At 36.6% G+C, this 25803-nt stretch overlaps 1 protein-coding gene across 8 annotated transcripts in view; it reads left to right on the top strand.

The window, feature by feature from the left end:
- Exoc4 (exocyst complex component 4) overlaps positions 1 to 25803 on the top strand; it is an 816538-nt gene that overhangs the window by 680134 nt on the left and 110601 nt on the right. For all 8 annotated transcript variants that reach the window (XM_021237603.2, XM_004856313.4, XM_087204413.1 and 5 more), the window contains one exon: positions 5235 to 5413. In XM_021237603.2, the coding sequence (XP_021093262.2) occupies positions 5235 to 5413 (179 nt within the window). The remainder of the gene's footprint in view (positions 1 to 5234; positions 5414 to 25803) is intronic.

Here is a 25803-nt window from a genome sequence, read left to right as displayed (position 1 = left end):
CAAATTCACATTTCCACGTTTGTTATTTCGTGGGTAGGAGCCCTATATATTGATCTCTGGGTCAAAGTATTTCAGTACTCCAGCTTTGTAAATAGTTTCCTAACTTGTGTCATAGCTAAATTCTGCATAGGCCATTCCACCCCTGTCAATACAGCTCCATCTGGACAGTTGGATATACAGCAAGAGAGGGGAATTCTAGGACTTTGAGCCTTACCTCATTTTGCTGTAAAATAAATTTCTTGGTCAGAAACATTGTTGAATGGGATGCCATGATTGTGACTAAGACCTTGAGTGGATCTACTGACAGTGGTGACAGAAATGTTTCAGGCAAGGAAGGCAGTTCCATACCCAGAGTGTCTGTTACAGGTAGGAGTAAGCACAACACTGCCCCCTCCACAAGGGGAGTAGTCTGTCCACCTGCTTGGTCATTAGAACCAATCCTCAGGGCTCCCAAATCTGTTCTGATCATAGGGTAACTCACCCTTCAGGCAGTGTGTCCTGAACTCCTGGAGCACTGACCTCAGATTTTGGCTCAGCAACAGGAAGCAGTGGTAGATTTGGGGATGGGGGCAGGGAGAGAGGGAAATAGGTCTGAATGTATTTGTCATATGATCAGATAAGGCCCTGATCTGCAAATCAATCACTTTGAAACCATTTATGATGTTTCTTTCATAATTTCATTTAGTCTGCTGAAAATGCAGATTTTTTTGCCTTCCTTTTTGTGGATAACAAAACTATTTAAAAAAACAATTTTATGCATATCTGGCAAATTCTCTTAAATGAATTCTTGTCAGCTAGACCTCTTTAAAGATTATAATTGTATGGTAAAATTAAGTTAAATGGCTTTAACACTCTTGGCAAAATTCTCAAATTCTCATCAGATCAAGCTCTTTAAAAATTAAAAAAATTGTATGGTAAAAATTAAGCTTAACAGGTTTAACAGTCTAATTCAGTTTTGTAGGCTTTTGTGTGAGCTTATTGGCCAGCTAGTTATGAAGGGGCTGTATATATGAGATTCGGTACTTAACACATGCAAGTTTTTAGTTCTTCTTTCTGTTCTTGGCCACGTCAGATTATCTCAGTGCAGTGACCTGAGTCCCTGAGTTTCTCTTCATCCTCTCAACACAGTGATTATTCTATTGTCTGTGACACTCAAAAATACATGATGTCTTCACTAAATTTTTGTAATAAGCAGAAGATGAAGACTATGTAAAATTCAGATCTAAAAGGTGGAAATAATTCTAATAATACCAGTTGCAATGTAGTCATTCTGCCAGTGAGGTACTTTACAGGGGACAGTGACTATGTTTTTAGCAATCCTGGAGCCACAAGTTTAGGCCTGCTGCCTGTCGGCTCCCAGTTCAGCTCTAGTACCTGTCCTGCCTGCTGTTCATGCTGAAATTTTTAAAAGTACCCATGTTTGAATGTTTTCTTATGTTTGGTTGGATTTTAAGTATCTTTTTTATTTAAAAGTAAACATTTTTTTAAAGAAAATTTGAAAAGTACAGAAAACATAAAGCATGATCTAGTCACACAGTTCACATTTTTGGTACAATGAGATCCAATCTTTATTCAGTTCATATATATACAGCTATTTTCTTATTATGGTAATGATAGGCATGACATAGTACATAGTTTAATAGTTGTTTGATTCAACTGCATGTCAATGACTAAAAATAAGCTATATCAAATTTTTTTCTATAAGTATTCTCTGCTATATAATTTCTAATAACCTCATAGTTTTTCATAGCATATTGTGCTATAATTTAATAAATCAGAAGGTTTAGGAAAAAAATCTATACTCAAGAAGCTCAAGCCACTACTCTAAGGTTATTGTAACACATAAAAACCTTCCACCAAGCTTTCACACATACAAATCCTCGAAGGAATGGTTTTCTGTGTGAAATGGTTATAGCTGTCAATCAGTTATCCTCCATGTCACGGTTTCTGTGCTTTTTCCAGGTTGTTAGGGGGTGATTATGAATTCCTTTCAAATGAGATGTCTACTATGTATTCAACATGAGTTGAATTTGAGTTTGTATTTTTCTCAGTCTATTGTTCTCCTGTCTGAGGAGGTTAAGCAAATCTCAGTGAGCCAAAGGGAAATGGGATCTGCATCTAGCGCTGGAAGCATACCACAGACAAGCCTGGGGCCCACACATCTCCACACCACGGATTAGACTTCTACATAATAACATTTGTCTTGATTGTCACATTGCACCCGGGGTTACACCTACATGCATAAAAATGGCTTCAAGCCTGGCTTTCAAAGCTGTTTGCCTCCCCTATTGCTTTTAACCACCAAGCTCAGAGGCATTTTTTTGTGTTATATCTATCAAAGATGATTAAGGGACAGAAAGAGTTGATACAGAAGGGCAGATTAAGAAAACTAAATATTTACAACTTGACTGAGTGACAGCCCAGGGGAAGATATTATAAATGTCTTCTGGACTCAAGTTATGAGGGAGACACAGTTCTGCTTTTCCCAGTAACTGGATTTTAGAGATAACTAAATTCAGAGAAAGTTTTCTAAGGATGACATAACTTATGCTAATTAGATGATTGTGCCAGTTAGAAATTACGTTTAGTAGCTAGTAACAGAAACTTGAAATAACAGTGGCTTAAATAAAGACAGTTTCATTTTCTCTTCTATGACATGAAGCCCAGAAGCACATTGTCTGGGACTGCATCACAGCTCCATGATGTCCTCAGTATGTTCTCTTATCTTTTGGCTCTATTATTTTCAGCACTGACTTCAATGCTCAAGGTCACCTGATGTTTAAGAAGAGCTGCTGCAGCTCAGTTCCTATGGCTGCATTCTACAAAGGGCAAAGCCAAAAGTGGGCTAGAAGCTCATGATTTCAGTTTACATGTCATTGACCACCACATCTGCAAGAGAGGCAGGGAAATTTAGCAGGATATTTTGTTGTGTTTCATTATTTTTTAAGTTGGAACCATTGTTGACTCCAGCAATATTAGGGTCCTTTTGTGAGGAAGGCATAGGATAATAAGTACTGGATTGGCAGCTAGTTATTTCTGTCGCAGTAATTCATCTCTTGAAGATTCTGTGAGATGGTGATGTATATGATGGTGTTACATGGTTGAGTTTAAAAAACTAGTTTGGGATCTAACTTATTTCCTGCTTCTTATTCTTACCTATTGAAATTTATTCATCATCACATGCCTTGACTTGATGCTAAGTAACTAGTCGTCTTAACAGATCCCAAAAAATATCAGCTTATAACTTACTTGCTTTGACTAGTTCCAAGCACTGTTACACACTTAAGAGCATCACCTGAATGATTTGCTTCAAAATACACTGATGAGGGTAGTGGTAAGGGCAGAGGAAACAGGATTTACTAAGAGTTGCTGATAGCTAAACTGGGCAGTAGATACATAGAGATTTGTTATACTCTTAACCATTTTTATTATTATTGAAGTTTTCCCATGAAAAGGTTTTTTTTTTTTTTCTGGTACCAGGGATCAAACTCAGGACCTTGTGCTTGCAAGGCAGGCATGGTGCCACAGAGCTAAATCCCTGGCCCCCAATAAAAAATTTTTTTAATCATCTGATCCTTGCATTATTTCATCAGTACTAACCCCCAGACATCCCACATGTTAAAAAGCATCCCACAGTAAATGACAGATTCAGGATTCAAACCCAGATTTTCCTCACTTTGAAACCTGTGCTCTGACCCTTGCTAGTCAAAGAAAATAGCATTATCTCATCTGGAAATTAGTTACAAATGCAGCATTGGGTCCTCCAAGATCTTGTGCAAGAGCATAGATGAGATCTGTTGGCACCAGTTTCATGTGTGCAGTCTGCTACACTTGATTGCCTCCATAATAGTGCCCTGCAAAGGAGGGGGGAGGGTGAAGAAGGAATGAAGATGTGTTATGTACATGTGCCAACTCCTCACAGTGAATGCAGTCATTACATACTGCAGACATGTAGTAATAAAAATAAACATTTAAAAACAATATTTAAAAAATAAAAAGGTAACTCTTGAAATAAGGTTAATCATGAGTTACTACTTGATGACAGAAATACTTTTAATAAGCATTTAATTCATAGCAGTAATTTTTCTCGACACTGAGCATCTGCTGTAGTCGTGGGTATTGAGTGCCAGTCTGTCAATTAAGCATCTTTCTGACTATATTTCACCTGTTAATAGTCACTGCTTGCTTGAAACTCAATTTGAGCTGTTCTACTTAAAGCCTTTGTCTATCTTTTCACTTAAGGTGTTTTGAGATTTAAAAACCCCGCGAAAACTCCAGGTGCCTATTGTATCTTCCTCCAGCATCTGCTGCCTACCATGTGTAACTTTCCTGAAAAGACATGATCTTTCTATCTGCCATCCTCAGTTACCAGTTCTCATTTGAGCCCTATCTCTTTTTGAAAGAGACCTGATGAAACTGGGCAACATGAGCCCCAGCCCTCCCACTTGTGTAGTGTGGACAGAAGCATTTCACTTCCCAGCCTCTATTCCTTCATCTCCACAGTAGCTGTGCCATGTGTTCTCCAGAGTCCCTTCCAACTTTGTCCTTTATAACTCCATGTGACTTGACTTTTCAACCCCTAAAAACATTTGGAAGACACTAGACTCTGTGAAACCCACCTGATTATATTTTTCCAGTTAGCAAAAGAATCTTAGCATTGATTTTTATTGCTTTCTTTTTCCAAATGATGAATACCTTAAGGCTTGTAGTATGTCTCCGATCTTTTCTAAAAAAAGTAAATGAATGAAACTTTTCATCTATCTCAGCTATAAGATGATCTCTTAAAAAGGCAGGGTACTCTCTGTTTTTGACTATTTTACAATATTTTCTAGCCACCAGATTAACTTGGTTGTTTCATTTTATTACAATAACCTGCAAACAATGTACATATTTGCCACCCTACCTTCATCAGTTTCCATAGCTGGAGAAGAAACCAGAAAAGAAAGCAGCATAGAAGCCAACCCTGGGGACTGTCACTGTATCATTCAAGCCCATACTGATTCCTGCTGATGGTACACCATTGGGGTCAGTTCTTTCTTCTTTCAAAAAAACTCTTTCCCCTACCAGAACAGTTTTAAGCAGGCATGTAACAGTTTTCTAGTAAAGTTAAACCTAGGGTAAAGAGTGTGCAATGAAATAGTGATTATAGTCATCATTGTGTTAGGCACGCCCTAAAAAGTGTTGCCCTCCCTTTGTCATGCTGTAAGTGAAGTATGTATCTGATTTTTTTTCAGGGCAGCCTTTGGCAAGGAATCTGAAGTTCTAATTGGGAACCTGGGTGATAAATTAATCCCTCCACAAGACATCCTCCGTGACGTCAGTGACCTCAAAGCCTTGGCTAACATGCATGAAAGCTTAGAATGGTTGGCAGGCCGAACGAAGTCAGCTTTCTCTAATCTTTCTACATCTCAGAGTAAGTTTCTAGTAAAACACCAATTATAGAGATGATTGAGGAACTTGTCTGAGTGCCTTCATTTGAAATGTGTGTGCATGCACCTGTCACCATATGTGCGCATGTCCCAGGTTGTCAGAAGGTTCCTGTTGCTTATCTCCTACTTCAGGTTCTGGGGAAGGGACTAATCTGTTTCCCCTGTGTGGTGTGTGGGGAGCCAGGAAAGCTCATGTTAACATAGCTTGATGCTAAATCTTAGCAACATAAAATTGCGTCAGATCAAACCACTTTGCCTCAAGAGCAGAAGGCACGAGAACTTCTGAAGGGCAGCAGTGTTTCAGCTCAGGGCTGAGTGAACAGCTATGTTCTCATTTTAACTTGATACAGAGCTAATAAAAAGTGTCTAAAAAGAGAATAATAGAAGTGATTAAGGTGCTAGAAAATGAAGGTAATGAGGACAACAATTATTCTGGAAAAGAGATTGCTGAGAGGTAACAAAGATTTCAAGGATATTAAGGAGTAGGTTATGAAACAAGAGTGGGAAACTTCTTTTTCTATAAAGGACCAATGACTCAAAAATAATTTTAAAACTAATGCATGTAAGCTTTAATGACTATAAGATAAATAACTTTTTTGAAAGCATTACTTTGGGAATATTTATGATATTGTTAAAACAAAAGCTAAGAAAAACTGACATGAAGAAGGAATAAAAGAAAAGTCTGATTTAGATACATGAATAGAGAGATGGAAACAGGATAGTAAAAAGCAGATCATCAGCAGGAAGAAGAAAACAGCAAAATCAGCGCTGAATTTCCTATTAGGATTAATTGTCAGATGATTACAAGAAAGAAAATGCTTATGCTATTTGAACTTCAGAATGAGTTATTTATTACCACTGTTCTTTGAGAAGTTGTTATTATTTGATTAACAATGATTCCAGCCTAGAGAAGGAAGAGTGACTAAAATTCACAGGTGTAAATTATTTTGTGAAATATAGGCCCCATACCCAGATTCAACACATCCCTTGAATGCTTACTACATATACAATCTCAGTCTGATTGTATCCCCATCTGGAAGACCAGCGTGTCGTGGGAAGAAGGGACTGAAAAAATGGGAAGATAATCTGCTTTATAAATCTTCATAAAATACTTTTCACTTATATTTTATTTTTTAATTTTCATTTTATTTTGTATTTCTGGGGACAGAACCTAAGAGTGTTATACCACTGAGCTATATCTCTGATACTTTTTATTTTTTTTATTTTGAGGCAGGATCTTGCTAAATGATCTAGGCCAACCTTGAGCATGCCATCCTTCTGCCTCAGTTTACCAAGTAACTGGGATTACAAGTGTGCACCGTCCTACCTGGCTGTGCTTTTATTTTTATACATTTGACTTAAAATATGTTTATCTGATGATAAAATTATTCACATGTATTCTCAGAAATCTGTAAGAGTAGGAAATGTATGTACTTAGTAAGGGTAGTTTGGTCATAGTATTATATTTGAGCAAACTGCATTCAGAAGTATCCTGGAAAGACCCCTCCAACTTTTATAATCCCATAATAGCGTGCAATTCTATCGCAAACAGTAATTGAAAGTACCCATTTTGTCTCTTAAACCTAATCCACACCCCCCAAAAAAAGTCAGAACAAGCTAATTTTCTCTTTGTTAATTACAAAATGAATGACTCTGAAAAGAGACCAGATTCCTGGTTTTCTTTGTCTCCTGCTAGTGTTTGGGCCAGTTTCTCAGTGATTTTTAGAATGGGTCCTCTCGTGTTGTGGGCCAGAAATATTTCATATTTAATAACACAGTCTCTTATTTCAAATGGCACAGCATTCCAGATTTCTGCTCTTGTCCTTTCACAAAGGGCTCTACAAGGTGAGATGGTTCATAGCCTCTATAGCAAGCCATTGAGTGACTCAGACAGGCTAACTTGGCATCAACAGAAGATGCTCCCTAAGTTATGCTTAACTTTGCAACTGGACATTTAGCTATTGTGTTCATGTCATTAAGAATATCCAGTAGAGAGGATGTCTAATTCACGTCTTTAATCATTTCTGTTATTCTGACACAGATCTCTTCTATCATGCCTGTTAACACTCTGTCTTATGTGCTTAGCTCCATTTTATCATATGTTGCACCCTCTCAGTTTCTTCAGGGTGATTATTCCACCCAGTGAGTGATTTAAGTGACTGTCAGCATTTTGATGATCAGTACAAAACCCAAGTGAACTATAATCACAATTTCTGGAGTTTTGCTAAAACAGAACATTGAGGGACCCTGGCTAATCCTGCAACAGCCAGCCTGGTTCAACCACACTTGCCTACTCTGTGAACCCCGAGGACAGATGCCCATTGATATTTACAATTTGAACAAAATAGGGGATCCTCTGATTATGAGTTACTTTGATTGTTCCACGTCAGTGTGACTCTACAAAGGGAGAAGGGACAGCTCTTTAGTATTCTTTTGAAAAGCAAACCAAATAATTACTACAGCTAAAGCATTGCTAAGTCTGGATCCTAGTTATTATGAAAAAAATAGCGGCTTTTTGTTCAGCACTCATGGACACATAGGATGGGAGGAAAGACAAGAAGATTTCAGGTTTATTTCTCTTTTTTTGGTACCGGGGATCGAACTTGGGTCCTTGCGCTTGTGCAGCAGGCGGCGAAACCACTGAGCTAAATCCCCGGCCCCTCAGGTTTATTTCTTGTTGCATGTCCTGTTTGCTAATTGGTATTGTAAATGCCATCCTTTATTAAACTAAAGAAGCTATACTGTAATGGACTAGAGAACATTTGCAGAAAGTTATTTTCATAGTAGAATCTTCCTTCAAAGAGTACAGAGCAGAATTCTCTGCCAGTTGAAAAAGAGAATGGTTGGTCATACATTGTCAGAGAATGAGAAGTGATGATACGTTCAAAGGTAATTTTAAGATATCTTTTAGGGTTTACCTAAATGTCACTCCATCTTCTTTACATGTAAAGGGGCCTTCCCACTTCTTCTAGATGCTAACTACACAAGACATTTCTCTCATTTTTGTGCTACTGCAGTCCTTCATTCCTGTTCCATGTCCTTTGGGTATTTTCTCCCTCAACCTCTGCTGCACTTGTCCCCCATAGGCTTCTTTCAGTTGAAAGCTACAGACTAACCAAAATGAAATGACTGCATTGACTCATGAAGCTGATAAATGAAAGGCCTTCAGGTGTGGCTGAATCCAGATATTTAGAAGATACCATCAGGTCACAGGCCTGCTTACTCACCTGTCTCTCTCCCTTTCTTTATCTCTTGGCGCTTTCTCTATTGCTTTTAATCTCAGATAAGCACTTTCCCTATGATATTTTTGACCGCCTTTTGTCCCAGGATGATTTGATTCCAGAGAAAAAGAATGTTGTTGCCAAATGCTCCAGAAACTGTCCCAGGGAGGACTTGGATTGACCAGGCTTGACCTTCTCTGGTGGTCTCTCTGGTTCTCTTTTGTCAGTATGTGTATTGTTTTCTGATTCTGTCATTCTCTCCAACCCGAACTAAGTCTATCTGCCACTCCCTCCTCTAGAATACCTTTATGTTCAGGATCTGTTTTAACAGCAAATCTTTCAGTGCAAGTTGAGTATGGTCACATTTAGCACTGAGTATTCATAACTTAGGTTTATACATATTTTCCACCACTGATCACAATTTCAATCTTCCAGTAAAGGCATAAAACAATATCTGCTTTTTGTAATATTTGCTGTTTGTAGGAATCCTAAAGACTGATATTGTTATGATTAAGAAAATTCCCAGATTAAAATGTGACCTACATAAAAATCCTTAGATTATATTCCAATTTTTATATGAGTGACTTTTTTATTCTTTTGTTTTAAGGCTATATTATTTATTTATTAAATTTATTTTACCTAATACTTAAAAACAATTATACATAGTTAAGGGATAATGTGATGTTTTGATACATGCATTTGTTATTTACCACCTATCTATCTCCCCAAACATTTATCATTTCTTTAACGTGAAAGCATTCAAAATCCTTCCTTCTAGCTGTTTGAAAGATACGGTATTGTTAACATTATCTGTAGTTATCCTGCTATGCCATAGCACACCAGAACTTTTCTCCCATCTAACTGTAACTTGGTACCCCATCTCTCTCAACACTCATATTCTCCCCAGCCTCTAGTAACCACCACATCGGTCACACGCTATGCTCTTAACTTTTATGAGATCCATCTTTTTATATTTCACATATGAGTGAGATCATGTGGTATTTACCTTTCTGTGCCTGACATATTTCACTCAGCATAATGATCTCTAACTCTATCTATGCTCTTGGAAATTTCATTTTTCATTTTTCAGGATTTCATTTTTATGGCTAAATAGTATTCCATTATATATATGTACCACATTTTCTTTATCCACTCATCAGTTGATGGAGACCTTGGTTTTTTGCCCATTTCTTGGCTGTTGGGAATAGTACTGCATTGAACATGGGAATTCAGTTGTCTTTTCAATCTTCTGATTTCATTTCCTTTGAATATATACCCCAGAGTGGAATTGTTGGATCATATGGTAGTTTAATTTTTTGAGGATCTCCCATACTATAGTATTTTCCATAGTGGCTATATTAATTTGCATTAGTAGTTTGCAAAGGTTCCCTTTTCCATCTCCTCATCAGAAGTTGCTGCCTTGTGTTTTGTGATAAAAGCCATTCTTACTGAGGTGCAACAGTATTTCATCATGGTTTTAATTTCCATCTCTCTGATGATTAGTGATATTGAGCATTTTTTATACCTATTGACCATTTGTATACATTATTTCAAGAAATATCTATTTAGATCTATTGCCAATTTTTAATTGGGTTATTTGTTTCATTCCTGTGGAGTTTTGGGAGTTCCTTATATATTCTGTATATTAACCCCTTGTCAGATGTGTGGTTTACAAATATTTTCTTCCATTTGTAGGTTGTTGTATCACTCTGTTGATTGTTCTGCTGTAAAGAAGGTATTAGTTTACTATAAACCCATTTGTCTATTTTTTGTTTTGTTTTTCTGTGCTTTTGGATCTTGTAAAAAAAAAAACCTTGCCAATTTTAATATCTTGAAGCATTTCCTCTATGGTTTCTTGTAGCAGCAGCATCATTTAGGGTTTTTACATTTAAGTCTTTAATCCATTGAGAGTTGATTTTTATAACTGGTGAGACACTAGAGTCTAGTTTCTTTCTTTTGCATGTGTCCATCCAATTTTCCCAGCACCATTAATTGAAAAGACAGTCCTTTCTCCAGTGTGTGTTTCCTAGCACCTTTGTCAAAAATCGATTGGCGGTAAATAAATGGTTTTTACTTCTAGGCTCTGTAGTAAGGAGGTATTGCTTTTAAAAGTAGACTATATAGAACTGGAAGGAAGCTCATGGGCTTGTTTGCCTATATTCCTTGCTTTCTCAGGGAGACTGTGTTAGTCAGCCTTAACATCACTGAAACACAGTACACAATACCCACAACTTTAAGGAGGAAAGGCTTAATTTAGCTCATGGTTTCAATCTATGATTGGCTGGCTCCCAAGGTGAGACAGCACTGTTGAAGGACATGGCAGAAGGGCATGACAGACTAAAGCTGCTTAGTTCATCGCAACAGGAAAGCAGAGTAAAGGAAGAGTGCCAGAGCCAAAGAGGTGAAGGACCCAACAAGCCTCAAGGCCCCACCTCCATGACACAGCCAGATTCACCTAAAAATTTGTTCCAGGGCCGGAGATTTAGCTCAGTGGTTTCGCCGCCTGGTGCGCAAATGCAAGGACCCGAGTTCGATCTGTGGTACAAAAAAAATAAAAAAATAAAAATAAATAAATGAATAATAATTATAATCTCCAGGATTAGAATTTATTTTACTTTTTTTTTGAAGCAAAGCATTTCTAATACCATAACCTTAATTTACAGAAAAAGGTTAATATGTCCATTATGGTCCTAGGATTGGACCTTTTAAAAATAAAAATTGATTTCAAAAGTCTTAGTTTTAGAATAAAGTTGCAGTGATAATAGTTGACACCCAGTTTTCTCCTTTAATAACATCTGACATGACTGTATTATATTTGTCACAAGTAATGAACCAAAGTGATAAACATTTCCATTAACTGAAGTCCCTAGTTTTGTTTAAATTTTCTAGTTGTTACCTAATATCCTTTTTCTGCCCTAGTAGCCCTTCCAGGATATGACAATACATTTAGTTATTTTGTCTCCTACTCTCATCTAGACTGACAGTTTCCTGGCTTTTCTTGTTTTTGACCTTCACAGTTTAGAGGAATGCTGCTGGTTGGGTATTTGTAAAATGTCCTTCATGTGAGTTTGTCTGATGTCTTTTCATCAGTAGACTGGCTTCTGGATTTTGGATTTTGGAAAGGTAGAGTGCATTCTGATCACATCAAGGTTCTATTCAGTGGTGCAAACATGTAGTACCAGTGCTGCAGCCAGCTGTTTATCATTGAAAGCTCTAAAAGGTTCACCATCACTGATCTATGTTATCCATGTAACTTATCACTGATGATATTCTGAGAATGATTTTCGTGCCTCCAATTCATATAAACCTTTGTAGATAGTTCCTTCTGAATTCTAAATCAATTCTCCACTTTCTCATCACAAATTGGTATGCTTTAATATAGTGAATGTATCTATGGTAAACTCAATAATTGGACAAGTGAATACCTACCAAAATGATTATCTACCTTAAACAGTTATGTAATTGATATAAATTACAATCTTATGTGTCTAAAGCGGTTTAGGTAGGAGGAGCTGGTTTTCCTTTTGAGCCACTATGTTAGAACCTGCAGCTGCTTCTTAGTTCTCATGTGTATATTCAACCCTTAATACATAGAAACAACCATATTATTTTCAAACAAAACCATGTTGAGATTTCTTCACTAAAAAGTCTTATTTTAAAATAATTTTTATTACATTTTAATGTACAGTGTTTTTGCCAGTGAAACTTGCTTTCTTGGATATATCCTTTTAGAGTAACATTTCCCAAATTGGGCTGTGTATCAGTTATAATCAGCTGGGGAGCTGAGCCCTATTCCTAGAGATTTTGATCTAATTGCCATAGGGCAATATCCTGACTGAAAACCAGAATTCTAAAGGAGTGGTTCTCAACTCTGGCTCATATTAGAATCATCTATGATTTCTATTATCTCTCCAGCCAAAGTTAAGAACTGCTAATTTTAGAGCCTTTAACAATTTGTTCAGGGCCGAGGATTTAGCTCAGTGGTCTTGCCTCCTGCTGCGCAAGCGCAAGGATCCAAGTTCGATCCCCAGTACCAAAAAAAAAAAAAAAAAAACCACAATTTGTTCAGTTTCTGTAGCTCTTTATATTTGGAAAATGTTTTGAATTTATTTGCTGGTTCTTCTATTCTCAGATTTTTTCTCAGATCATTTACATGATTTTTAATTTTGTGAACAAAAACACCAGGCACAGATATACTGTACTTTGTTTCTATGCCAGAGTTAGCACAATAAACCACTTCTGCTTAGCAAATTTTTGTTAGCCCAACTATCACCCAAATCTGACTGTAAAAATTCCTTTTACTCTTTTCAAGCTAGAAAGGGCATAAGGAATACATGTTTCTCAACACAAAAATCTATAACTTTCAAACCTATGGAATGATTATGGATGTGTTTATTGGTCAAATGTATCATTGCAAATAAAGATCATTTGTCCACCCCATCTCCCAAGTGCATGGTTGTGTCACATATCAGGATGTGTATATACTTTGCCTACTATGACATAACATTTTGTAAAGATGTAATTTGAATTTGTTCATGCTAGAGCTCACTATGTTAGACTCCTTGTGCTTTGATGGTGAATTAAAAATAAAGTGCAAATTTCCCAGCTGTTTTCCACCTTGGCACAAATGAGAATAAATTTCCCTAATCAATGTCTCACAGGAAACTGTCCTGTTTCAGTTTTCCTTTTTCAAACCATTAATCCAGAGTTTTCCTTGTCATAATTTCATCTGATTCTTTTGAATTAGAACTCCCTGTGTATTAGGTAATTTGTCTCCTGCTTCAATATTTACAAGTTTCAAATATTTGTAGACTATTATCAGACAGCTCCTTCTTAATATTGCTTAGCCCATCTCTACATCTCTACATGTTTAGTTTCTGTGGTTAGGCTTTCTAATCTTTTTTTTTTTTTTTTTTTTTTAGGAGCTGTCGTTTTCTTAAGTTGTCTCTTATGCTGTGGTTCTCTTGCTATCGTTTTTCTTTTATTGATACTATTTTCATCCTATTCCTATCATTCTTTTTTTGATGCTGCTTTCCAAATTTTTTGATTAATTTCAAGACCACATTGTTTATTAAAGAAATTAAATTGCCTTTAGTATTTGAGTTTCCCACCCACTGTCCAACTCTGAATATGTTTTGGTTTCATCTAATTGATACTACTTATACTTCTATGTGAGTCTATCTGTCTTATTAAAATAATGTCCAAATATATTTCCATGTTATACTCAATTTCAGTTTCACAACGAATCATGTTTTGTAGGAACAAAAACACCAAGTGGTAATTTTATGATGATTCAGTTTTGTTCATTTTCAGTCTTAATTATACTGTACTCTGTTGATATTTATAAATGCATTGAAATTTATGACAGTGAAGAGAGAATTGTGTGGAAGCTGCTCTGTTCAGGTGTTCACCTGATCATTTAAGACTCTTCTGAATCCCATGTTGTTACTAGGAATGGAGAAGCTGCTTTTTCTTATGTTTAATAAGGAATATCACCTGAACCCCTCCATCTCCTGTTCCACATTAAAGTACAATACAGGATGATTGTCGATTATCATCCAGTTTGGGGGCTGATCTCAGTGGATTTCCTAGGTTCCTATGCTGTGACCACACTTTAAATGCTGGTGCACAAGGGATACCTCTTTTAAACATTCCTATTTACTGTTTTCCTTTTCTTCTCATTGGGCACCCAATATGGCTGCTTTTGCCTTTCTTCACATATCTGTGCTCTTCTTTTAATTCATAGAATCTTTTCCATTCTTTTTATTTGGTCTAAGGCATATCACATACACTTAACTTTGAAGTAAGATATATTTGAGGACAATTCAAGCAAATTATTATATCACTATGGGGAAGTTATTTAGTCCTTTTGAGCTAAATAGATTTCCCTCACCTATTAATCTGAAATAATGATGCCTACTTATTTGGTTTCTGTAACTATTAAATGAGATAATGAACTTGGAGTTTTTAGCAGTGTCTGACACACAGAGAGTACTCAATAGTAGATTCCTGAGCTTCCTGTGTGAATCTTATCACTCTCTTATTCCTGCCCTGAATCTTATCATTCTTTGGACTGGGTCTTTACCTTTCTCCTACTCCTCTTGACTTCTCTTTTATCTCATATTTGATGACTTTTAAAACTGAACATCTGTACTCCTGGATCATTTCTAGTAAAGCATGATTCTCACTCCACCAGTTCCCAAATGTGTCTAAGAGTAGATCTACATTCACAAGCCCACAAATAGCCATCTGAGAAGTCAGGGTACCTTTCTGTTCTTCAGAACTATGAAAAGAAGGCTAAGCTATTATTGAAAAATGTGCCAGATCCAAAACCAGTTCCCTTCTGACAATTAGCTGCTCATCTGTAGAGTTCCCTGTCCTAATTAGGAAGCAGTATCTGTTCCCACTCTGCAAGGAGGTTATTATCAGTTGTGATGCTATAGAAGGTTGTTGCTGGTGGTCCAGTGTAATTATGGAGCACCAAGTTTCTCCCCATAAAGAATTATGTGGCTGGGCCAGGGATTTAGCTCAGTGGTTTCGCTGCCTACTATGCAAGCGCAAGGACCCGAGTTCGACCCCCGGTACCAAAATAAATAAATTAATTAAAAAAAGAATTATGTGGCTCTTTCTTTGCAAGTGCCAGCATTTGTATCCCTAAGGGAAATATTTTATTAAAATATGATAATATCGTTGATACTTAAGTGTGGTGGCTGAGAGCTTACAGCTGAATGCTTGTATCTGCAAACAAAACTATGAAATAGAAACAAGAAGAATAAATAAAATGAAAATCTCTGGGAAAAAGAAGAGGCAGGAGAAGCTGGAAAGCAAAAGAAGGCTCTAAAATGGAATGTCAAAATTGTAGAGCCAGACTAAGAAGATGTGAAAATGCAGACTTGCCCAGGCCTTAGCTGACACCGGGCATAGTACTGAAGAATGGCTTCTGTGGCAGTATATCTGGAACAAGAGATCTAAGGAGACTGATTTGACTGCCGAAAGGCTTTTTATAATGAGAAATAGTGAAAGATTGTACCTAAAGGTGCTGATTGTACCATTAAATCTCAGCTCTTATCTTAATCGTTAGATGCTTTAAAGCTGTAGATAAGCCCTGGACCAATGTGAAATTGTGATTTAATGAACTCCTCACTAGAAAAAGAGTATGTGTTTTAATTTCTTCATCCTTGAAACTGGGTTTAGATATGTCACAGAATGCAATGAGTGAGGAAAGATGAACCCTGAGAGAAAACCCAGAAAGAGAGAAGAACTGGCTAAGAAATTTCTATCATTTGGTGGCATTTTAGAAAATCATTCTAAATATCAACTGGAGGTGCTTTTTCAGATAGCTTACTTACTCATCAATAGAGCATAAAGACTTTTTCCAGACTGCCAACCCCAGGATAGTGTTGCCAAGGGGCATATGTGCGAATGTGTGTGCATGTAACAGTCCCAAAAGGTATCATGATAGTAATGGTACTCCACAGTTAGATTACATTTCATACTTTCAAGGACCTTTGTAATCATTAATTTTTTATTACCTATCCCTGCCTCAAGCTATAGTTGACAGGCCAGCCTTTAATTTCTCTGTTTTACAAAGCAAGATCATGAAACAGAAGTTTGGCCATTTGCCCAAGGTCAAACTGAGTCAGTGACAAAATCTATACTAAATCTGACTGTTCTCAGGGTGTGGAAAAACAACACACTGGAGTCACTTTTTACAGGGTACTTCAGAACACCAAATCAGTGTGCCTGGGTTTCCTTACAGAAAGAAATGTGGCTCTCTTTGGGTGTCTCTCAAAATTCCAACACTAAGATGAATCCCATGCTGTGTCTCTGGCATGAATGGCCTTGAGTAAACTAAAGGGAAGAATGGGGAGATTGACATTGTTTCACCTACTTTTAAGAACCTGAAGCATTATAGTTGTATCCCCTGCCCTTAAAGGATCTATTCTGAAAGCAACTTTGATGATCATGTATTCAGGGAAAAACTCTTTTATTTCATTATATTAAATCAAATACTGTAATTATATTAAATTTTATAAATTATACAATAAAAATATAAAAGACCTTCCTTTTTATATGAGGAACAGATATACATCAGGTATAGGTCTCTAAGGACTAATTAGCAGTTAATTCTGTGTACTAACATCTTTGCACTCTGTTCATTGAATCCTGGGTGGATTTGACTGGGTGCTTAACTAACAACTTAATCCAACTTTTATGAAAAGAATGGGGACTTTTCCTCTAAGACTGATGAAATATCTAAGTATCTTTATAAAAACCAAGAATATATGATCTGATTCTTCAAGGAAGCAAAAATCCTGTAAATGTCAGAAAGATGTTACATACTGGAAAACCCCTTTGGTCAAATTCATCTAAAGAAGGTACTATTTGTAGGTGACTTTTTAGCAAGTCTGTCAAAAGCTTCTTGTACAGATAAAAATTCAATAACCTTTCACTGTGGATGTGCCACAATTATCAGTCATTTAAAAACAGTCCGTCTAATAGAGTATTTTATCATGCTGGACAGTCTCTGCATTGTTCATTATTTAGTGTTTGCTAAGCTGATGGCACTTCCACTGCAGTTTTCTTATCTCTACTTCTTCAGAATTGGATTTTATATTTCCAAACCAGCCAGATATGACAAGTTATTTTCTACCCTCTTGTCTTTTAAGAAACGCAAACTTGATTCTTTTTTCAGCAATCATTACTTAAAGATTAAAGTTATTGGAAATGTCTGTATTAACTAGCATTGGGACATGCAGTGAAGAACTATTGCATTTTAATTGCAATTAGGATTTTCCCCTCTTCTTCTGTTTCATTCTTTTTATTTTCCAGCATATGTATATTCTGTATCTCTTTGGACCCCCACCCCCATTCTGTTAAAACGCACAGTTGATGGCAAGTATGAGGTATTATGAAGCTGATGTGGTTAGATGACAAGGCAAGGAAAATATTATCAGAATTATTATATTATAGTACCTCAGGAAGGTGGTGATAAGCAATGTAAGTGGATCTCTCTGTAAATACAGACTGTCTTTATATGAGAAATTTCCTGAAAAGAAAATGATGAAGTCATTAGCCTGGCACCTGGGGGAGAGATGCCAGTTCAAATAATATCTCTCTCTATCTATAACTCATTATGGAGAATTTTAACTATTTTAAATCTGAAAAGGTCCTCCTACCTGTGACTGTAGAATGATTATTTTTAAATGATCTATATACTTTACCTAAGCTTTGGATCCAATCTATAACACATGGTTTTAGGTGTTTCTTTACTCCAGGCTTTATCTTAGGCACTCTTGTAGAAGATGGCTCTTTTGTAGTTAAGACCCAGTCTCTTCTCTACAGAATGACAGTCCCTGGAAGATTCAGGTGAGACAGCTTCAACAGAGGAACAGAAAAAAATGGCCACATGTCTCCTTTCATTGGGAAATCTCTCCTTAGGCCTCCTGAGGACCTGTCCATGCTATCCAGGAGATATTCTTACATTTTTTAGAAAAATAACAGAACCTCACTCAGGAAATTTCATGACAAAATCTTGACCTTTTCTGGGGATGATCTTTTAGTTGTGATATCAGAATACTGGGGAAAAAAAGATTTTGTTAGAAAACTCTCACCAAAGTATTAACTTTAAGATTTATGGATTATTATTGTATGCCTTCAACAGAAATAGCATTGGAATCTTCCTTCATATACTAATAATAAGGGCTGTCCTTTGGGGTTGACTATGTGAAGAAAAATATTTGTTTAAACATTACCCAGAGAAAGGAGATGCTCAGAACTGTCGTGTCTGGGTCTAAAAGAGAGATGACTAAAAATTCATCATTATATTATTTGTTTAAAGGTACTACAAGCCCAATTAACGCATTTGTTCAAGCCAACAGCCTTTTAGCTTTTCGCAGAAATCTTGGAAGTGTGCTAGAGAAACACCCCCACAAGAGCTCTGCATATGCTGCTGTATCTGCCTCTCTCTAGGAAGCAGAGCATGGGTCACTGACAGACAGATGGCTGCCACAAGCACCACCAGCGGCCAGAAACTCCTCCTACCAGCTCCCATTCCCACAAAACAAGTGGGTAGGGGTGCTGTTCTTTTACACTGTGTCTAGATTTTCTCTCCCTTGACCCAGTCTTGTCCTTGGAGTACTGAGGCCAAGTCTACATATAATCTAACTCTCTTGCCTCTTTCTATTCCTCAGCACCAGTGTAACTCAACAGAGGAGTTGGATAAAGGTACCTAACATTGCTGACAGTGTCATCTGTATTTTAAATCCCTCACAGGATTGTTTGAAGAATCAAGTCGACCAATGTATAAACAATGTTGGATACAGTGTCTAGAAAACACTAAACCCAATAAGTAGTAGTTTCTTTCTTCTGCTACTTTTGTAAGGCTCTTTTCCTCATCCTTAGCCATCCTGAAACTATTTCATTTCTGACTCTCCCATTTTGCTGCCAATATTTGTCTGTAGTGGTACTGAACTTAAAATGCCCACATCTGCCTTTTGTTTATTTTCCCCACTCCCTGTCCTTTTTTTTTTTTGGTACCAGGAATCAAACTCTGGACCTTGCACTTGCGAGACAGGTGGCGGAACCACTGAGCTAAATACCCGGACCTATCCTTCTTCTTGATATTCTGTTTGATAATTTAATTTCACTGTCAAGGGATCTTTGATGTATTGCATTTGAAGTTAGATTTTGAGCTCTTAGGTTTAAAAACCTCCCAAAATCTATGTGGCTTTGAAACTTAGGCACAGGGTAAAGTTGCATTTATTTAGGACCACAGTGAGTGAAACTTAAGGTTAAACCTCCAACTTTCATGAAATGACTTTCTCTATAAATTTGTCCTTCATTGTATCAGGAGATACGGAAATGGAACAGCTGCTGTACTGGGGCTTCAGTGAAGATTATAACAAACATGTAGACCACATAATAATAGGGCTCCTAGTTGTTCTGGAGTTCTTGGGCCTTTTAACATCAAAGGATTCTGTCTGTGTTGAAGAAGACTTATGGGATAGCCCTAGTTCACACGTATCCAAGCTTCAGCTAGGCCTTCTCCACAAAAGTAATAGATTGTCTGGTCAGCTGCTTACCCCTTTCTTGCTGCCTCTAGGGTTCTAAAACACTTCTGAGAGTTCTCAGAGTCCTCATGCTGCTCAGACTTTAGGAGTGCTAAGTGCAAATGGAAATTAATATTTCTTTTTATTACCATCTTAGACATTTTAAAATGGACAATTCTATGGCATTAAGTACATGCATGTTGTTGTACAACATCACCATCATCCACCTGTAGAACTTGGTTCATCTTCCCATCCTGAAACTCTGTACCCATCAAAGAATCATTCCTCATTCCTCTCTTTCCAGCTCCTGGCACACACCATTCATTCTGTTTCCCATCTCTATGAATTTAAGTACACTGTGCTATTCTCTAGATAAGCTATTTACAATGTGGACTATATGCCTATACCCAGGGAATGTATAAAATAATACATTAGGTCAGGAACAGAAAAGAGAAGCTCATTTATTTATACTTCTAAAACTAAAACATCTGGGCATGGTGGCATATGCCTACAATCCCAGCACTCAGGAGGCTGAATCAGGAGGATCGCTATGAGTACAAGGCCAACCTGAGCTACATAGCAAGACCCTGTCTCAATAAACAAAAGAAGAGAGAGAAAAAAAAATAAAAAGTAAAAACTAAAACGATCAGAAACAATATGTTTTACTTATATTTAATATGAGAGATGACATGGAAACTCTCATTAGAGCTATATGTTAAGGAGTATTACAGGAGGTATTCTGAGGAAATCCCTAAGGATTCCACAATAAGGAGGGCTGACATTGACATTTTTTTATCCTCTGCTATTTTTTTTTCATTTTCAACATTTTCTAAAAAGTACCTGGTGATGAGGATTTATAGATTGTATTTTCTAGATTTTACTAAATGCACCTTCACAAGGTAGATTAATGGCTTAAAAGGGAAACTATGGATTAAAGATACAAGGAAGAATGAACGATGAGAAAATGACAGCTGACATTTATTTGCTCCTGGTGGAGCAAATAATTAGGAAGACATAATATATAATTAGGAAGACATTTAAGAACGTTATTTGTTCCACTTTTAGCTTGTCTATTATTGATTTCTGTTATGTTAAATGTATGTAACAGATTAGTAATATAATACATGTGTGTTATTTTTAAATAATTAAATGTACATATGCTGATAATCTGGGCTCAAAAATATTTTGCTACTGGCATATGTACTCAAAGGAATTTGGGGATCATCATCCTAAACAGTATTGTCTCCAAATAGAGCTCTTATGGGACCAAAAGGACAGCATTGTGATTGCTTTTTTGTTTTCATGTTGTTTTTGGTTTTTTATTAGATAAGCACTGTGAATTGTCTCTGAAAATATGACATAATTGGGACTTTAGCAGCTTTCAGATTTTTTTCTACATAATTTAAAATAAAGTGGTAAAGGATAGAAGTGACTCAATATGAAAAGATGTTTTGAAAGTAAAGCAGAAATTAAAAACAGTTCTTCTCTGGAACCTCTTGGGTCTCAGTCATTGCAAAATGAAGTATGCCACAGCAAAATAAATAAATAAGTAAATAAATAAATGTACAGAAGAGTACAGAAACTTGTTCTTTCCATTATCTGTTATCTGGAACTATGAAACAAACACTCAAATATTTCCCACAATTCAGAGAGGTGATTAGGCAGTTTTTCTGGCCAGAGCTCTTCAAGCAGCTATATTTAGCTGACACCAAACCTAAGGGTGCCTTACCTGGGGAGTCAGCACCCAGGGTAATTCCAAGAAGGCAAAGGTGGAACTGGGAATATCTAAGCCTAGGTTCTGGAGCTTATCCAAGATAATTTCAGCCACGTCCTGTCAGACAATGTAAGAATGTAACCCATAAGGAAGAGGTGGGGAAAAGACTACTTCGAAATGAGAAAAGCTGCAAAGAATTGTAACCATATTTTTCCTACCACATTCATTCTGGAAATTATAAGGAAATAGTACCAGAAAAGGTATATATATTATTTATAATTAATTATTTTGGCCTGTACACAGAATATACGTACTATGCATTTCTTACTAAAAACTCTATTTTTGAACTGATAATACACTCAATTGTTTTTTCTCAATGTAAGGACTAGAGAAAGAGACTAAAATGCACAATTAAAATGATGCCTCTTTTTAGTGTTCCTCAATAGCATACTCAAAATGGTCTTTATATCCATGGCTTAGAATTGACTGAATTAAAGATTTCAATGCAAGTGTATTTCCCTAAAGTCAAAGCTTTTCTTTCTTTCGTTCTTCATTAAAGATTAACTTGTAATATGTTTCACTAAAAGAATTGTTCATAGGGATTTTTTTCAGTTATATCTCATAAATAGTTTATTTTAGAAAGGCAGAATAATTATACACCATTAAATATCTGAGTGACCCTGTATGTACTTGGGAATATGTACTGAATACTGACAGTCCAGTAATACCATGTATAATAGAAGTGTCCAATAACTACTCACTAATTTAAAACGCATACCATAACTTTTAAATACTTAATTTTGAATTTCTACCAGTCTTTAGTCTTTAATAAATTCCTGGTACAAAACCATAATTTAAAATAAATTGAGATTTTTCTTATGAAGATCCAAGGAATTCAAGCCACTCTGGTCTTTAGACAGTCAAGATATCTAAATGTTAATATGGCATTTTCTGTATCCTCCATGTAAATAATAGATTATTCCATAATTTCCTGTATTTTATAACCCCTTTATTAAAGATCATTTCTTTTTTTAAATTAAGTTTATTGGTACATTTTAGGTATACAATATAATGACATTCATCATTGGAAATTTGCACCTTTACTTAGTCTCTCTTGGTTCTTATTTGTTCCCCTTTCACCTGCCCTCACTTCAACCCCTCCACCCCTCCCTATTTACAAAGACTTTGTTTCCATTTTTTCATTTTCTCATATTAATTCCATTCCCTTCTTTTCTTTCCCCTACCCTTCCCACTTCCCTTTCCCCTTTGCCCCCTTTCCTCCTATTACACATCTATTATACCTTTTAGTCCTTATTTACACTTTCAGTTTCTCACACTAGAGAAACTATTCAGTATTTTGTGTAAAGTTTTTTTTTTAAAGCAGATTAGAGTAGAAGAATTCCCTTCCTCTCTCTGGTTCAGGCATGTGAATTTTAAACTCCTAAAAATCACCAACTTTCTTGGTCAGCAGGATGAGGTGATGATGAATCCCACTTGGTCAGGGTATATGATCTTCTTGATGATCTTCTGCATTCTATTTGCCAGTATCTTATTAAGGATTTTTGCATCTATGTTCATTAGTGAGATTGGCCTATAGTTCTCTTTTTCGGTTGGGTTGCTCCCTGCTTTGGGGATCAAGGTGATGCTTGCTTCCAGGAATGAATTCAGGAGTATTGCTTCCCTTTCAATTTCATTGAAGAGTTTAAACAGTAGTGGTGGTAGTTCTTCTCTAAATGTCTTGCAGAATTCAGCAGTGAAGCCATCAGGTCCCAGGCTTTTCTTAGTTGATAAGTTTTTAATAACGTTTTTAATTTCATTGGTTGATATTGGGTTGTTTAGAATTTTTAGGTCTTCTTCGTTCAACTTTGGTAATTCATACTTATCTAGGAATCTATTTCTTATGTGCTTTCCATCTTATTAGCATATTGGTTCTGGAAGTAGGTATTGATGATCCTCTGGATTTCTGCTGAGTCTGTTGTAATTTCACCCTTTCCATTCCTAATTGCATGGATGTGGGCCTTTTCTTTCCTTTTTCTGATAAGGTTGGCTAAGAGTTTGTCAATTTTGTTGATTCTTTCGAAGAACCAACTCTTGTGTTCATTGATTTTTTTTGTATCGTTCTCTTGGTCTCCATTGCATTGATTTCTCCTCTGATCTTTATAATTTCCTCCCTTGTATGAGCTTTGGGGTTGTCCTGCTCTTCTTTTTCTACAAGCTTGAGATTCAGCATCAAGTCATTTAATTGGGCTTCCCTCTGTTTTCCTAATATGAGTATTTACTGCCATGAATTTCCCTCATAAGACTGCTTTCATTGTGTCCCATAGATTACGATATGTTTTATTGTCATTGTCATTTAACTGAAAGAACTGTCTGATTTCTTCTTTAATTTCTTCTGTGACCCATTGGTTATTCAGAAGTGTGTTGTTCAGTTCCCATGTGTTTATGAAATTCTTGCTGTTTCTTTTGCTGTTGATCTCCAATTTCATCGCACTATGGTCTGATAATATACAGGGGATAACTTCAATTCCTTTGCACTCACTTAAACATGTTCTATGAGCGAGTATGTGCTCTATTTTGGAGAATGACCTGTGTGCAGCTGAAACGAATGTGTATTCTGATTTTGTGGGGTGGAACACTCTGTACACATCTGTTAAGTTCATTTGTTCAAGAATTTGATTGAGTTCTATTATTTTGTTGCTTATTTTTTGTCTAGTTGATCTATCTCTTTATGACAGTGGGGTATTGAGGTCCCCCACTACTATTGTATTAGTGCTTATATGATTTTTCATGTCCGTTAGTATTTGTTTCATATAGTTGGGCACACTAGTGTTTGGTTCATGTATATTTATGATTGTCATTTCTTCTTCTTGGATTGTTCCCTTTACAAGGATGTAGTGTCCTTCTTTGTCTCTCAATCAGTGTTGGTTTGAAATCCACTTGATCTGCAAAAGGGATAGCTACTCCTGCTTTTTTTCGGGTTGCTGTCACATGAAGTATTGTTTTCCACCTGTTTACTTTCAGTCTATGAGTTTCATTTTGAATTAAGTGTGTTTCTTGTATGCAGCTTATTGTTAGATCTTGCTTCTTGACGCATTCTGCCAGTCTATTTCTTTTGATTGGTGAATTGAGACCATTAACATTGATGGTTATAACTGATATGTATTGACTTATCATTGTCATGACTTTCTTTTTGTTGGATTCTCCCACTTTGTGTTTAATTTCTTGCCCTGCCCGATGGATTCATTCTGCTGGGCTTCCTGGGGTTGTGATCCTCATTGTCTTTTCCTAGGATATTGTCTAAAATGTTTTGGAGTTCTGGTTTTGTATTCCTGAAGTTCCTAAGGTGCTCTTTGTCTTGAAAGTATCTTATTTCTCCATCAATTTTGAAAGATGGTTTTGTAGGGTACATCAGTCTGGGTTGGAGGCTGTTTTCCTTTAGGGCTTGCAATACCTCGCTCCAAGCTTTTCTTGTCTTGAGGATTTGCATTGAGAAGCCTGCTGTGATTGTGATGGGCTTTCCTTTGTATGTGCTTTGTTTCTTTTCTCTAACTGCTTTTAGAACTTTGTTCTTCTGTTGGGTTTCTGGAATCTTAACTATTATATATGTGTGTGTGTGTGTGTGTGTGTGTGTAGATTTTTTTTTATCAAGCCTAGTTGGAGTCCTATATGCCTCACTTTTCTGCATGTCAAGTTCTTTTCCCCTGCTTGGGAAGTTTTCTGCCATCACTTCTGTGAACAGTTTTTTTAATGTCATCTGCACTCTCTCCTGTTTCTTCATTGACTTTGATCAGTCTTATGTTATTCTTCTTTGCACCATCTAGCAGCTGCTGATTTCTTGTGGTTCCTTACTATTTTAAATTACTTTTTCTTTTCCTGGTCACTAATTACAGTCTTATCTTCTATATCTGAAATTCTGTCCTCACATTGGCACATTCTGCTGTGTAAACTTTCAGTGGAGTTTTTAATCTCCTGGAAATCTGTTTGTATCTATTTTATGGATTCCATTTGTTTCCTGTATTGGGATTCCATCATGTTCCTCAGGTCCTCTATTTTTTCATCTCTGTCCTGTCTAGATTTATTAATCATGTCTTGCACTATGGGCACAATCTCTGCTGTTATCTGACAAATTATTTCTGACTTCATTTTTTCCAGATCCTCTTTTGTTGCCAGTTCAGGGAGTCCAGATGGTTGAGTATAATATTGTTCCATCTTGTTTCCCTTTGGGGTTGCTTTAGGTGATCTGGAAGTCTGGTTTTGAGATTTCTGTATGCATCTTCTCCTTTCACTGGGGGTTGGGGGGTTGCGGGTACTTCTGACACCAGTGTGGCTCACCTCCTCGGTGCTGGGGGCAGTGGTACGGTGGCCTGGAAGGCTCATCCTCAACGCTT

The sequence above is a fragment of the Heterocephalus glaber genome, unplaced genomic scaffold (genome assembly GCF_053883595.1).
Source record: "Heterocephalus glaber isolate CG9 unplaced genomic scaffold, H.glaber_assembly_v1.0 deba00000546, whole genome shotgun sequence".
NCBI classification, from domain to species: Eukaryota; Metazoa; Chordata; class Mammalia; order Rodentia; family Bathyergidae; genus Heterocephalus; species Heterocephalus glaber.
This window is presented reverse-complemented; position numbering and strand designations above follow the sequence as displayed.